We start from the raw sequence: 13,760 nt of genomic DNA on the forward strand, positions 1-13,760 counted from the left end.
AATAAAATATGCGTGCTTTGCAGCGATTTAGCCGCGGATTCCACTCCGTATTCCGATTTTTAAAAGATATGTCTGATGCTATGTAAACAAAAATACCTGAGGCGTGTTTGCGTTCGAAATGAAAAAATATACAATTCCGTTTTAAAATAATAGCTTAAGCTCCGACGTAGATTCTGTGGCGTTTAATATTTAGATTTCATTTGAAGTATGCGGTTTGAATATAATGTTGTTTTAGCGCTAGATGTGTTTAATGTATCATTAAATAGAGATGAACGTTTGTAAGATATAATATAATCGTGAGAAATCGTAATTGAGATAGAGCGATGAATGTATAACTAAGTGATTTTATAATGTGTGGTTTAAGACTATTCTAAAACCTCTAAAACCGAATGACTAATTCATAGCTCAATTTTAATTAAGATTTTTAATAACGTTGCCCCTTTTTTAGAAAAAAATATATTTATTAACTACCCCCAAGTGGGAACATAAAATCATGGCACGTTAACATAATTTGGTCATGGCCGACATGGAGTAAGTAGCTGGTGGGTCGTACGCCATTAATTTTGCAGAAAATTTAATTAGCAACAAGGGTCAGAGAGCTAAACGCGTAATATAATCAACGAAGAGCCACACAGATACATTGTACTCTAATTAGATGTACATACCAAAGGACAAACACAAAGGTTTTATTCCTGTTGATGTGACTCGCAAGCCTATTAGTGTCAACAAAGGCAAAATAATTCCTTTATTTAGGCCCTTCCCGGGTATGTTCGCTTTTTATCTTATGTCCAAATATTTAATAATTTATGCGAATTATGTGCAAACAACACGCAGTACTATTTTTGGACATCCTATTTGCATAAAAGCTTTTGTCTAATACTGTTTAATACGTTAGTAAGAATAGATCAAAATATGGTATACAATATACATGTGCCTACCTAGCTACTTCTTTATTATTAAACTACCAATAGTCTACGTGAGAAAAATTTTCCAAACTTGTAAGAACTACTTATGAAAAATTTTCATTTTATTACTTGGGTTTTACTAAAAAGCACTCGTAACCTTTATGTATTTTAGTCAGTACCAAAGTACATAAAGTAAAATTAATAAAGCGTACAATCATTTTACCTACAACCCAGACGAATGTTTGAGACATATAGGTTTATAATATGTGTTTTAGTAAAACTCTTTACATTTCCATATCTTTCTGAAGATTAGAAACAAATTTTCTTTGTGGACCCTTTTTGATATAAGCCGCTTAAAAAGTTTTCCATAATAATGTCGTCTAGTGTCAGCAATATTGCTTATACACGAGCCTTCTTTTGAATACTAAGCGCTCACAAAGAATCTCCAAGTTTGAACTATATTTTACATAAATTGAAATAAATTCATATAGGAAATATGCTTATTGCATTTCGTCGACTGCTTGCTCATGTACATGAACAAGTAGCATTTTATATAATCATAATATATCTGGAGGAAACAGTTATGATCAAATTGAATTTCGGAAACATATTGGTTGTACAATGTACATAGAATAGCAATGATGAAGGATAGAAATAGCAACGAAACATTGAATAAAATACTTTATGAGTCGTTATTATATTGGTAACGTGTTTTACATCGTTGATAAAAATCCTTTTATATAACGTCATATTTTTGATTATCAAGGTTTGTTAATTCGAGGCTAAGACGGTAGGTACTGTAAAAGGTCATCGTGACCTATATCATAGTCACGGTATTCGAACTTGTAAGTTATTAGTTATGAATTATGATAGATTGATGCTTGATATGTTTATATGAGGGAAAGGGGTAATCGAATCAGTATGAAATGCCAAAGACAGTAGCATAATTTGTGTTATTTTTAAGACTCTATTTTTGTAAAATGAAAACCTTTAGTGTTTTGTTTCCACATCAACGTTATCAGGAGACTGGGTTTAATTTATTCTTCAGCTGAAATTATATTCATATTTTGGCAATGGAAATCAGTAGTTTAATCTATGAAAAACAGTTAAAATGTGAGCTCCATAGGCAAAATATACAGTCAAATGATCTTGGATATTTTTATCAAATGCATATTTGGTGGCCCAATATTTGATAATATTTAGTATATATCAGGGATCAAAAATAATAAACAATGCCACTTTTCGATGCCTTTAATGTTTCAGTTATTACAATTAGTTACATTTTCTTACGCTCCCTAATTTTATACAGATATAATATAGATACTATCACATTGAAATTATAAATAACTAGATTTACAATAGAATATACATTGATTATCAGCTTTTCAAAAAATAAAAATATACATCTAAAGACAATATATTGGTTGCTGAAGTAAAACAAAACTTTGCTAAAACAAAACTTCGCCAAGTAATTTTTCAGATTCGAACTAAACACAGTACTTGTTAGTACTATAAACATCCTATGCATTTCTAGAAATAGTTTCATAAATTATAAATATTCAAATTTCATAAAACACCTTGTACAAACATCGTTGGACGAATCTGTAAAATGTGATTAACCTTGGCGGTAATAACAATTTAAGAAGCTTTTATAAAATAAAACATGCAGTATGTAGTATTTTCTTAATAGCGTTTATATGATAATATAAATTATCAGATAACAACAGTTTTAATTAAATTTTTTGTTTTCCGTTTACTTAATTTCTTCTTAATAGAAATGTTGAGGGAGATTTTGTAGTCTTAATAAAATTATAATAAAAATATAAAAATTCTCTTAACTTGGTATCTATTCTTGAGAGTAAATTGGAATCTAGTTCATCTGTTTGTATTTAAATTTACTTAATTCTATTATTTACAAATGCCTATCTGATTTTTTTTAATAATTTTTACTTTATCTTTATTTTGATATGACAAATACTAGTCAGATTCTAATTATTATAATCTAGAATTTTAATTACAATACACATTATGTCGGTTAAAGTACATGATGGGGCTTAGTCGCAAAGGGGACTAGTAAAAAAAATGACTAGATTCGTCTATTTATTCACTGGCAATATTAAAACATTGGTTCAATATCGTTTAGAAGAAATTAAAAACAAGATGGCGTAAAGCAAAATGGCGGCGGATAGGTTTGGTGCGCGTGACGCTAGCGCCGACGCGGGGTTGCGGACGCACGCGCGAAACTCGTGAAATTCAGCGTGGACTATCGCGCAGTAATGAACGTGCACGCAGGTAGCGTCGCAGTCTAGCACGTCCGTTGAATGGCGAACATGAAGAGCTGTCAGATACCTGTGAATAAAAAATTAAATGCAAATGGCAGAAAATAAAGAATCGACATTTGACATGAAGAACTCTACCAAAAAGATAAGATAGAGTCTAAAATCTACATGAATTAAAAATCTTATCCGCAAAATATATGCAAAGTTGTTGTACTGCAGCATTCATAACGGTTTTTCGAATTTTAAACAAATTACTTCACAATAATTTAATGACGAAAAATGACTAAAGTCCTGTTTCCTTTTTCAAAAATACTCACTTGTTCAAATAGGTTCGATCATTGTAGTTCCTTATTTTTTTAGATAAAGCGTCTAATGATACGGCATTTATTTCTCTAAGATTATAGTATTGTGTCAGATTATATTCCACTGCCCAATTCAATTCACCTCTCTTATTTGTAACATCAAGATAAAATTGTGTATAATCCAATACCTGTAAAAATCAATTATTTTAACCATAGATACTACAATAATAATTTTGCATGCAAATATCATCAATTTCTTATAAAGAGCTTAAATATAGAGCACTCATTTGATTGATCTTTCGATACTTTATTTAAGTTAACAATAGGTACATATTATTATTTCATCATGCTTTACTTGGAACTAAATAAATATTTCATCAAGAGATGTAACATAAAATACACTACTGTATCTTGTTTCGTAGCAATTAGCTATTAAGGCTTTCATTGCGTATTTAGAAGGATCGTGTTTAGTAAGAGAAAGCAATACGATCAAACAAATTCCTAACACGGTGGGGGAGGAACGGGCTTAAATTAAGTGGTGTCATGTACTGTGAGCACGAAATGGAAATTCATTACAGGCATTAGAAAACCACGAGAAATATATTAGTTTGAATTTATCACAAACATCTCTAATACGTGGGAATTAAATCATAACTAGAAGCTTTGTTCATAGTGGGGCTTAGGCCTCTTCTTCTTCTTCTCTTAATTAATGGCTCCACCCAATAAAAAGGGACTTCGCCAATGTCCAGTATATATGGGAGAGACAGGACTCAAATTTCAGCCAGTTAGACTTGTTCGGTTGTGACATTTAACATTTGGAACTGAGTGGGAAAATGCAGAAATTTTGATCAACTTGGAGCGGCTAGAACAAACACATAAGACAATACAGGTTATATATATTACAGACTACAGGATACACTAATATAGTTTATAAATATAATAAGGGGTTAATACTTTAGTTTGTTAAAGGAAATAAATTTAGATAGAATTTCAACAAATTTGGAAGGCACTAATGTCAACAAACATTTAAAATTTGTGGGACGAGGGATTTCAGGAGGGAGGACATCCAGTAATGAAGAACGAAGCTTGGTACATTCAAAGAATAGGTGGTCAGTAGTACCTTCATCCAAACCACACTCACAAATAGAGTGATCACGTACTCTAATTTTCGCCAGGTGGACAGGAGTACACGCATGGCCGAAGCGGAGTCGACAGATAGTGGATGTTACTAGTTTGTCAAATTTGCGAAAACGGAAAAACCACGGTTTGTGTGGAATAGTAGGCTGAATATCCCAATAGAATTTACCTTTAGTGCGGCTGGACTCTTGCCAAAGATTCAACCACTTCCCATCCAAACGCAATTTTGATAGTGGAACAAGGTCTTGACTATAATTACTGAAGTGAGTATTGCAACCCACTTGCGTAGCAGACTTAGCCAAAGAGTCAGCCATCTCATTACCGCCTATACCAGTATGACCTGGTATGTAAGTGATTTGAATGTGGAGACCCTTATTGAGGCAATTTAGAAGCACCACACGTATTCTTAAAATCAAGGGGTGACAGGATTTAGATCGAAAAGAGTTAGATAGAAGGGCTTGGAGGCAGCTTAATGAGTCGGAAAATATAACCGCTTTATCAAGGTTGTGAGAGTTAATGAAATTGAGGGCTTCGAGAATGCCTGTAGCTTCACCAGTGTAAACAGTGGATAAAGGGGGGCACTTAAACTGGAGAATAATGCTGGATTGAGGGTACCAAACAGCGACTCCCACACATGACATATCGGACATTTTTGAGGCATCGGTAAAAAAGAGGTGCCAATTGGGCCATTTATTGGCTACAATTTCATTAAATGTAGCATTAGCGTTAATTGTATCTTTAGTTATGCCACAATTTAAAAGTATGGGTGGATTGTACGTAAGTGACTGGAAGTTAACGGAGAAGAGAGGATAAAGTTCAAACTGAACAGTAGGATCAGGCAGACGGGTGAATCTTATGAAGCTTTTTAGTAAACAAGAAAAATTAGCAGAGGGTCGGAGATTTTGATTAGTGGAGATTTGAAGGAGATTATGGAGTTTGGGCCAAAGGATATGGGAAGAGTTATAGATGGATTTAAAAAAATATTTATCACACAGATACTGTCTGCGGAGAGCTAGGGGAGGGTCAACACACTCAACCTGCAGGGCGTTAACCGGGGTAGATTTCATTGCACCGGTAATCAAGCGTAGACAACGAGATTGCACTTTGTCTAGTTTATTCAGTGCCGTCTTATTGCATGGATCGAGTATGAAAGAAGCATAGTCTAAGTGACTACGCACCACAGCATTATAAATAAGTTTCTGACAGTATGGGTGGGCCCCCCACCATACTCCTGCCAGAGATCGTAATATATTAATCCCTTTTTCGCATTTCTGACTAATGTAGTTAACATGTGGGGAACCAGATAACCTTGAATCCAATATAACGCCTAGATACTTAACTTTATTAGTGACTGGAATTGGTTCATCGCCCAGTATTAAGGTTGGTGCGGGAATGTGGCGCTTTTTAGTGAAAACTACAACACAACATTTTGGTACAGATACAGTCATACCATGATCCGACAGCCAATCACGAAGATACGACAAAGCTGAATTAAGGCGCGAGGTGATTTCATCCATGTCATGGGACTGAGCAAATAAGGTTATGTCGTCTGCATATTGAAGTATGTCACAGAATGATGTGACCGTCGTGTCCAAGTTGAAAGTGTAGATAGCATATAGGAGAGGACTTAATACCGATCCTTGAGGGAGCCCCTTCCAGGTAAGCCTAGTGGAAGAAATATGAGAGTTATGACGCACTTGAATGGATCTTGACATTAAAAGATTGCAGATAAATCGTATCATCCTCACTGGGATACTCAGCTGTAACAGTTTGTTTCTGAGTACCGGAAGAAGTACACTGTCGTAGGCTGACGCTATATCTAAAAAAACGCCTACCAAATACTGCTTTCTTTCAAAGGCCGATCGAATGTCAGTGGATAAAATGCCTAAACAATCCAGTACGCTCATACCCTTTCTAAATCCAAATTGAGACCCGGATAACAGTCTCCTATTTTCTACAAGCCACTCGAGTCTATTTTTAACCATATGTTCAGCTATCTTAGACAGACACGAAGAAAGAGCGATTGGTCGATATGAGTCGGCACAACAGGCTTGTTTACCTGGTTTTAGTAAAGGAATTATGAGATGTGATTTCCAAGAGTCAGGGATGTAACCGAATTCATAAAAGGAGTTTACTAAGTTTAAAAAGTACTGCTTGGCTATGGGACCGGATTGGCGTATGAAAGAATAAGGAATGCCATCTAATCCGGGAGAAGAGTCTAAAAGGCCGCTAAGGGATACATTTAGCTCTTCCAGGGAGAATATGGCTTCCATATTGTTGTCATGAGATGAGACGAGCGGACCAGTGGCCATAGGAAAAGAATCTAAAGAAGGAACAAAGGGAGGGGAGAACTTATCAGCAAACTCTTCAAGCCACACTGAGGAGTCATTGGAATCTATGTCGTTACAAGAAAGAGAGCCACGAAATTTACGTATGTTCTTCCAAATAACTGATGCAGGTGTTCTAGGCGACAGACTCTCGCAAAATGATAGCCAGCCTGCTTTCTTTTTATTTTTAAGAAAAAGCTTGGTACGCGCGGCTATTCTTTTATAATGTATAAAATTTTCAACGGACATGGAAGCATTGTACTGAATTTCGGCCTCTCTCCTTGAGTTGACAGAAGTTGAGCATTCATCGTCCCACCATGGCGGAGAGACTTTGCGAGAACCAGAGTTGGAAACGGATTTAAGAGGGATGTTATTCGCTGCTGCGTTTTTAATACAATCCACAAAGTCAGAATAAGTACATAAATTGTTATGAAGAGAAACGGAAGGAAGGGACTCAACCAGATTGTCAAGACCAGTAGCATAATCCTGCCAGTTTGCTTTACACAGTCTATACATGAGTAGGGGTGGGAAAGGGGAAGTCAATGGGATAACAGACTGGGAAAGGGAAGAGAGAAGAGGAAAGTGGTCGCTACCATGAGTACTAGAAAGAGTTAAATTGGTGAGGGATGGAGCCAAGGAGGAAGAACAAATACATAGATCAACTACAGAGGAGAGACTCTGATTAGGAAGGACTCTCCTAGTGGGAGATCCATCGTTAATTACACAGAGGTCAAGGTCATCAAGCAGATCCATTAGCAGGTGCCCAAATGTATTGCAAACAGAAGATCCCCAAGAAGTGTGCTGAGCATTAAAATCGCCCAATACTAAAAGAGGAGACGGTACGGAGGAAAATATAAGTGAAAGATCAGGTATAATAGAAGGATGAGGATGAGAAATGTAGACAGAAATAATAGAGACATTATTGCATCTTGCAGCCACAGCGTTAATACGCTGATCATGCATAGGCAATAGAATACGAGAGAAATTTAAACAATGTTTAAGTAAAAGTGCTGTTCCAGCATACCCATCGGCTCTGTCATCTCGCAGACAGAAAAAGCCAGGAATCCGAAAGTGACTTCCGGGAACTAGCCATGTCTCCGAGATGGCAAAAGCTATAGGGTTGTGGGTTGAAATAAGGTCAAGTACTTCATGACATTTCGGACGAATGCTTTGAGCGTTCCACTGGAGGATTGTGAGGGCCATTACTGTTAAATAGGGAGATGAGATTTATAAGTCTATGGGCAACGTTGGTCGGTATTGAATCTGTTTTTTTAAGAAAAGTTTCTAAGGCTGAAACATAAAGCTCAACATTAGAGCTAAGTACCACCGGGGGGTCTGGGTTTTGGGATAAAGCGCAACCATTCGGTTGAGTAGAGGGTAATTCCTGAGTTATTTGGCGGTGTGCAGCTACATCATATGTTTTACCTAGTGGTGCATGAGTGCGAGGGGGTATCGAATAGGTCTTTTTGTATGAAGTTTTATTAAGAGGACGAGTTTGACGAACACTATTGGATTGTTTCATAGAAGGGGTGGGGAAAACAGGTGATTGTTGTGATCTAGGCGCAAAAACGAAACTGGCTGTTTCCGAAAAGGGTCTGTACACTGAAGGGGTAAGCTTAGAGGCTTCCTCGAATGAGATACCTTCTGTGGCCATCAAAAGTTTAATTGACTTTTGCCGGCTGTGTTCCGGGCAATTTTTGTCAATGGCAAAGTGAGTGCCATTGCAATGGACACATAGTGCTTGAGATTCAAGAATGGGACAGGAGTCACCCGAGTGGTTTTGTGTACATTTGTAGCACCTCTCTTTTGAGCGGCACTGGTCGCGGATATGCCCAAAGCGACAGCACTTGTGGCACTGGATGGTAGGGTAATGGTAAATTTCTACAGGAAGTGAAGTGTATCTACAATAGATTTTTGATGGCATTGCTTGACCTAAGAAAGTTAGAACCACCGTTTGGGATGGAACCCAAGTTGTAATTCCATCAAGGCTAGCTTTTTTGTTAAGTCTACGTGCTTTAAGTATGCGACCGTGCCTGTTAGGGAATTCTGCACACTCCACCAAATCATCCATGGTCCATTCTATCGGTATTCCTTTTACAATACCCATGCGGGTGATATGATAGGTAGGAATGAATGCCTTAAATTTAGCTTCAGCCAAAGCAGGTAAAGATAAAAAATTATTAGCATCCTCAGCTGATGCAAACTCAACCGATATCCTGTTGCGGCCAACAGATTTTACTCCGTCTCTTAAAATATTAGGTACTTTTTGGCTATATAAGAAAGATCCAAATTTGATCGGACGGATGGACAGGCCGGCAGAAGGATCGTTTTCTATGCGAGATACGTGGACAATGTATGGTCCAACTTCATCACCACTATATCTTATAGGATTATTTAAAATAGGATCAACAAATATAGACGGATTAACAAGTGAAATGGGATCAGATGGAACAAAGCGTTTGGTTGGAGATTCATCTGTAGACTCAGGTGACGGACACGGTAACCTATTAAAAACTCGAATTTCTATTACCCGAATCTTAAAACCCCGAAAACGGTTGTTAGAACTTTTAAAAGACAGATGTAATGAATGACAAATTTTTAAAATTCCTTTTTTAATTTCCCAGATGAATCAATTTCCAGATGCACCAAAACCAGATTTTTAAAAAGTATTTTTTTGTTTCCCGTATTCTCATAATACAGATCTTATTATACCAGATTCTCAGAATACTTTTTTTTGTTTCCCATCGTACCATTTTCCAAATAAACTATTGCCAAATTTTCATAATCTTTTTATTTGGTTCCCATATAATCGTATAACAGATAAACTATTGCCAGATTTTCATAATCTTTTTATTTATTTCCATACAATCGTGATTATACCTTTACTATCGACTGAAAATAAACATTGTCAGTAAGTAAATTTATTGTTTTACTTGTCCATTATTACAGACCGGTTTTAGTGTCAAAGTCGACTCAGTAGGTTAGGTTTGAACTACGACCCCCACGCTAGAACTGACTCGCTATTGTTTTACTTGCCTATTACAGAAAGGTTTAAGTATCAAATTCGACTCAGTAGGTTAGGTTAGGTTTGAACTGTGACCCCCCATGCACGAGCCGAGCGAGCGAAGTGAGCGTGCCGCGGCAGCGGCCGGCGAGTGCCAGAACCGACTCGCTATTGTTTTACTTGCCCATTACAGAAAGGTTTAAGTGTCAAATTCGACTCAGTAGGTTAGGTTAGGTTTGAACTGTGACCCCCTACGCACGAGCCGAGCGAGCGAAGCGAGCGTGCCGCGGCAGCGGCCGGCGAGTGCCAGAACCGACTCGCTATTGTTTTACTTGCCCATTACAGAAAGGTTAAAGTGTTAAAATCTATTCAGAAGGTTAGGTTAGGTTCGTGCTGCGTCCCCCTGGAAGGATTACGTTTTGCTGGATATCGTTTATTTGAATTCCAAAAATCTGGACATTGTTTGTCTGGATATCAATTAACTGTATTTCAAAAATTTGTGTTTTAAAAATCTGGCTTTCGTGCATATGGATTACGGTCATCTGGATTTTGTGCATTTAGATTTCGTATGTCTGGAACTCATTCGTCTGGATTGTAAAACGTCGTACAAATAAAGAAATGGGCAAATGAAATTCGGAGTTGCGATTATATGGGAAACAAAACTTCGAAATTTTAAAATTCGGGGTTATGAAAAAATATCCAAACGTTTTCTGGATTATGATATTCGGAATATTAAAATTCGAGATTAAGATAGGTAACCGACGGACACCTTTGCCTCTTATTCTGAGAGATGTCCAATTCCATGCTTCTTTCCTGGACGTCCGGGGGTTTAGGATCGGGTGGATCAGGGCCCATATTAGTGAATTGTTAGTACACTTACCACTATAACCACAGACTAAACACTTAAAGACGAACACAAAACAGCTCAAAGTGAATATATTATTGTTAAAATAGCCAAAACACTAAATTAATAACCCAAACACGTGTGACAGAAATCACGCCAAATGCGGCTTAGGCCTCATAATGCCAGGATCGGGGTATTTATCATTGACAATGAATGTCACAATATGTGACATGTTGAGCCCTTTGGTTTCATTGATACGATTAATTTAACTAAATAGAATAGATAAATTAGTTTAAAATATAATAATTCATATTTCAAAGAAATCTATCAATGCCTTCGAGGCTTCGAAGAAATTGCAGACCAAGAAATTACGAATCAATTAGTAATAGTTATTAGAAGAGCTTCAAACTAATCTTCAATATAAAAAAGTACTTTTTGTTAGTGTTAATGAATATTTCATAAGTATTTAATAGTTAGACGTTATGAACAGATTCTCAAAAAACGTGGTTATTAGTTTTACCTTCTAAACAGCTTCAATTACAACTATCATCAAAGTACATGCATAATATTTATACCTACGCTGTCCTTAACATGAGAACTGAATACATATATATTAAGACATTATCATCGTCATTATTAAGACAAGCCATACTCACTTTTCCATTATTTGTATCGAATTTATACAGCCTCAATCCTGGATTAGATATGCTACCAGCTCCTCTTGGAGTTATAGACGGCGCTAGCAACGCCCAAGACACAGGTTGACCTTTGAAAAATTATTAAAAAGAAACGTTGAAACAATTTTAAAAATCTAAAATTAAATTAATCACGAAGTTGTAGCTTTTAATCGCGTAAAGCTTTGGGTTTACTTTGTTTCCAAGTTTATAACTTCATTATTATGCCAAGACTTTATTACGCAATTAAGTTTTATTGACTTTTTACATGTTTGTCGTTAACCACGAATTGTATTTAATGATATTATATAAGTCGGTTTGGCTTTAAGTTTTTACTACTATTTAAGTAGTGCTTAAATTTCAAACAATTATAACAGATTGCTCCAAATACTTTAATTATTATCCAGACCATACTATTATTCGTTTTAGTAAATATAGGTTCCATATATTTTGTATAGGTAATAAGTAATATTATAATAAATTTGTAAACGTTAAATGTAAAGACGAGTGGTATAATGTACTAATAAAAATATTCATAAATCAAGAATGAATCTCACCATCGCTATACATCAGCCGGAAGGTATCCGTATGCCGATGACCATAGAACTGTCCAACGATGACGTCACTGAAAGCCTTAATGATTCTCACTAGATTTGAGTTGGCGGTGGGGGTGAGCTCTCCCCCACCCGCCGCGGAGGAGCTACCGGCGTTGTGCCGTTCCTCCACGCCAGGGCCAGCATGGGCCACTAGGTATACCTAGATGAAAAATGGTTATTATGTCTCATATTTAAGAAATTTAAAAAAAAATGTTTTTTAAACCATACCATAATTTCGCACGAACGAACATTCGCAATGGGCAATGAGCACGTTTTGATCAACATTTACCTAGAGATAAATTTATTGTGTAAAAAATTCAATCACAGGTTTTTGTATAATAATTTAATTCATCATTGAGGATTCTTGTGGATTCAAAAATTGTTAAAGTTCACAATTTGATCAAAAAAATGTACTCTTAACTTTCAGAGAGAAGGTGATAATAATATTATTATAACATTAAAAGCTTAATGATTTACCATTTCATTTTTTCGCCTAGCCTTGCTTAGGACCTGTTCCAGCCATTCCCACTGAGCCCTTCCCTTATGAGGGCCCTCCGTCTTGACCGCGCCGCCCGCCCATAGCACACTATTCAATACTACAATTCGTAGTTTACTATAGGAATGTTCTATTGTGTAATAACCACCTGAGAATGTAATAATAATGCATTAAACTTATTAAAATATATTAGAAGAATATTTTTTTTTATTTAATTACGTGCTTCGTAAAATGTAATAAAATGAATTCTGTGAAATGTTGTCCTCCTGAGAAATGTTATGTAGAGTTTTCGAAGAAAAGAACCAATGGAAAAGGTACAATAAATACATTTTAAAGAAGCATTAATCAATATATTATTACTAGCTATAACCCGCCTTTTTAGCCTTTTTAACAATTAAATTCATTCAAAATTTTCCGATAATCCATCTACGCGCTCATATCTCAAAATATTATCAATACAATATTTTGAAAGTTTTAATATTGTGTAAAGAAAGAGTTACATCTGTTTACATAAAAAAATACAGCAGCGATATAGTACATTGATAGTTACCTATTTCAAATGTCTGCAAAGCATCCGATGGCAGCCACTGCATCCACATCTCAATCAACTTCTTTGAAGGCGGAGGGTCGTTATGTCCCAGCGCCGGGAAAACGAATTGACTGCTGAACGTCCGACCCAGCAAGTCTGTTACATTTCTAACCGCTTCCAATTTGATCTCGTCGCTCAAGTGTTCCATAGATGATGAGAGAATATCCCTAATAACAAAATTCAACTAAAAATAAACACATTAAATACCTGAACGTGTAATTAACTTTACTTGCGAGAAAATGACTGGCAATTACGATCATGTTATTAATATATGAAGTCAGCGGAGTGGAAAAAATTCTAAGAACACGTAACGTGAAGGTTTATTAAATAATTTAACTCAAAGGACTAAGGAATAATGCGAATTATATTTATGTGAAGTAGCTTGTGAATAACGCTGTTATATGTTCGCGAGCTCACGTGAAATTCAAAATACATCTGATAAGTATTTTCTGGACATTTAATACAACTCTATTAAAGCTCTAGCTAAACTAAGTACACTGCTTGATAGACAATATAAAAATGATAAAAATATTAAACTTATTTTCCCTTTAAAATACATAATATTACCTATACCATATTTACATGAACCATTCAAATCCAATTTTCG

General features: G+C 35.9%; 1 protein-coding gene across 2 annotated transcripts in view; it reads right to left on the minus strand.

Moving 5' to 3' along the window:
* Positions 1-2,650: 2,650 nt before the first annotated feature.
* The window catches only part of LOC149905308 (cyclic GMP-AMP phosphodiesterase SMPDL3A-like), a 51,424-nt gene continuing 40,314 nt past the window's right edge, over positions 2,651-13,760 (minus strand). For both annotated transcript variants that reach the window (XM_090106356.1, XM_090106357.1), the window contains exons 5-10: positions 13,115-13,320; positions 12,546-12,712; positions 12,030-12,228; positions 11,455-11,564; positions 3,502-3,674; positions 2,651-3,254 (exon numbers count right to left, since the gene is read on the minus strand). In XM_090106356.1, the coding sequence (XP_089962482.1) occupies positions 3,035-3,254; positions 3,502-3,674; positions 11,455-11,564; positions 12,030-12,228; positions 12,546-12,712; positions 13,115-13,320 (1,075 nt within the window). In that variant the 3' untranslated portion in view covers positions 2,651-3,034. The remainder of the gene's footprint in view (positions 3,255-3,501; positions 3,675-11,454; positions 11,565-12,029; positions 12,229-12,545; positions 12,713-13,114; positions 13,321-13,760) is intronic.

The sequence above is a fragment of the Colias eurytheme genome, chromosome 10, assembly GCF_061535395.1.
Source record: "Colias eurytheme isolate Ceu_HAF_F1 chromosome 10, ilColEury1 Martin Lab GWU primary, whole genome shotgun sequence".
NCBI classification, from domain to species: domain Eukaryota; kingdom Metazoa; phylum Arthropoda; class Insecta; order Lepidoptera; family Pieridae; genus Colias; species Colias eurytheme.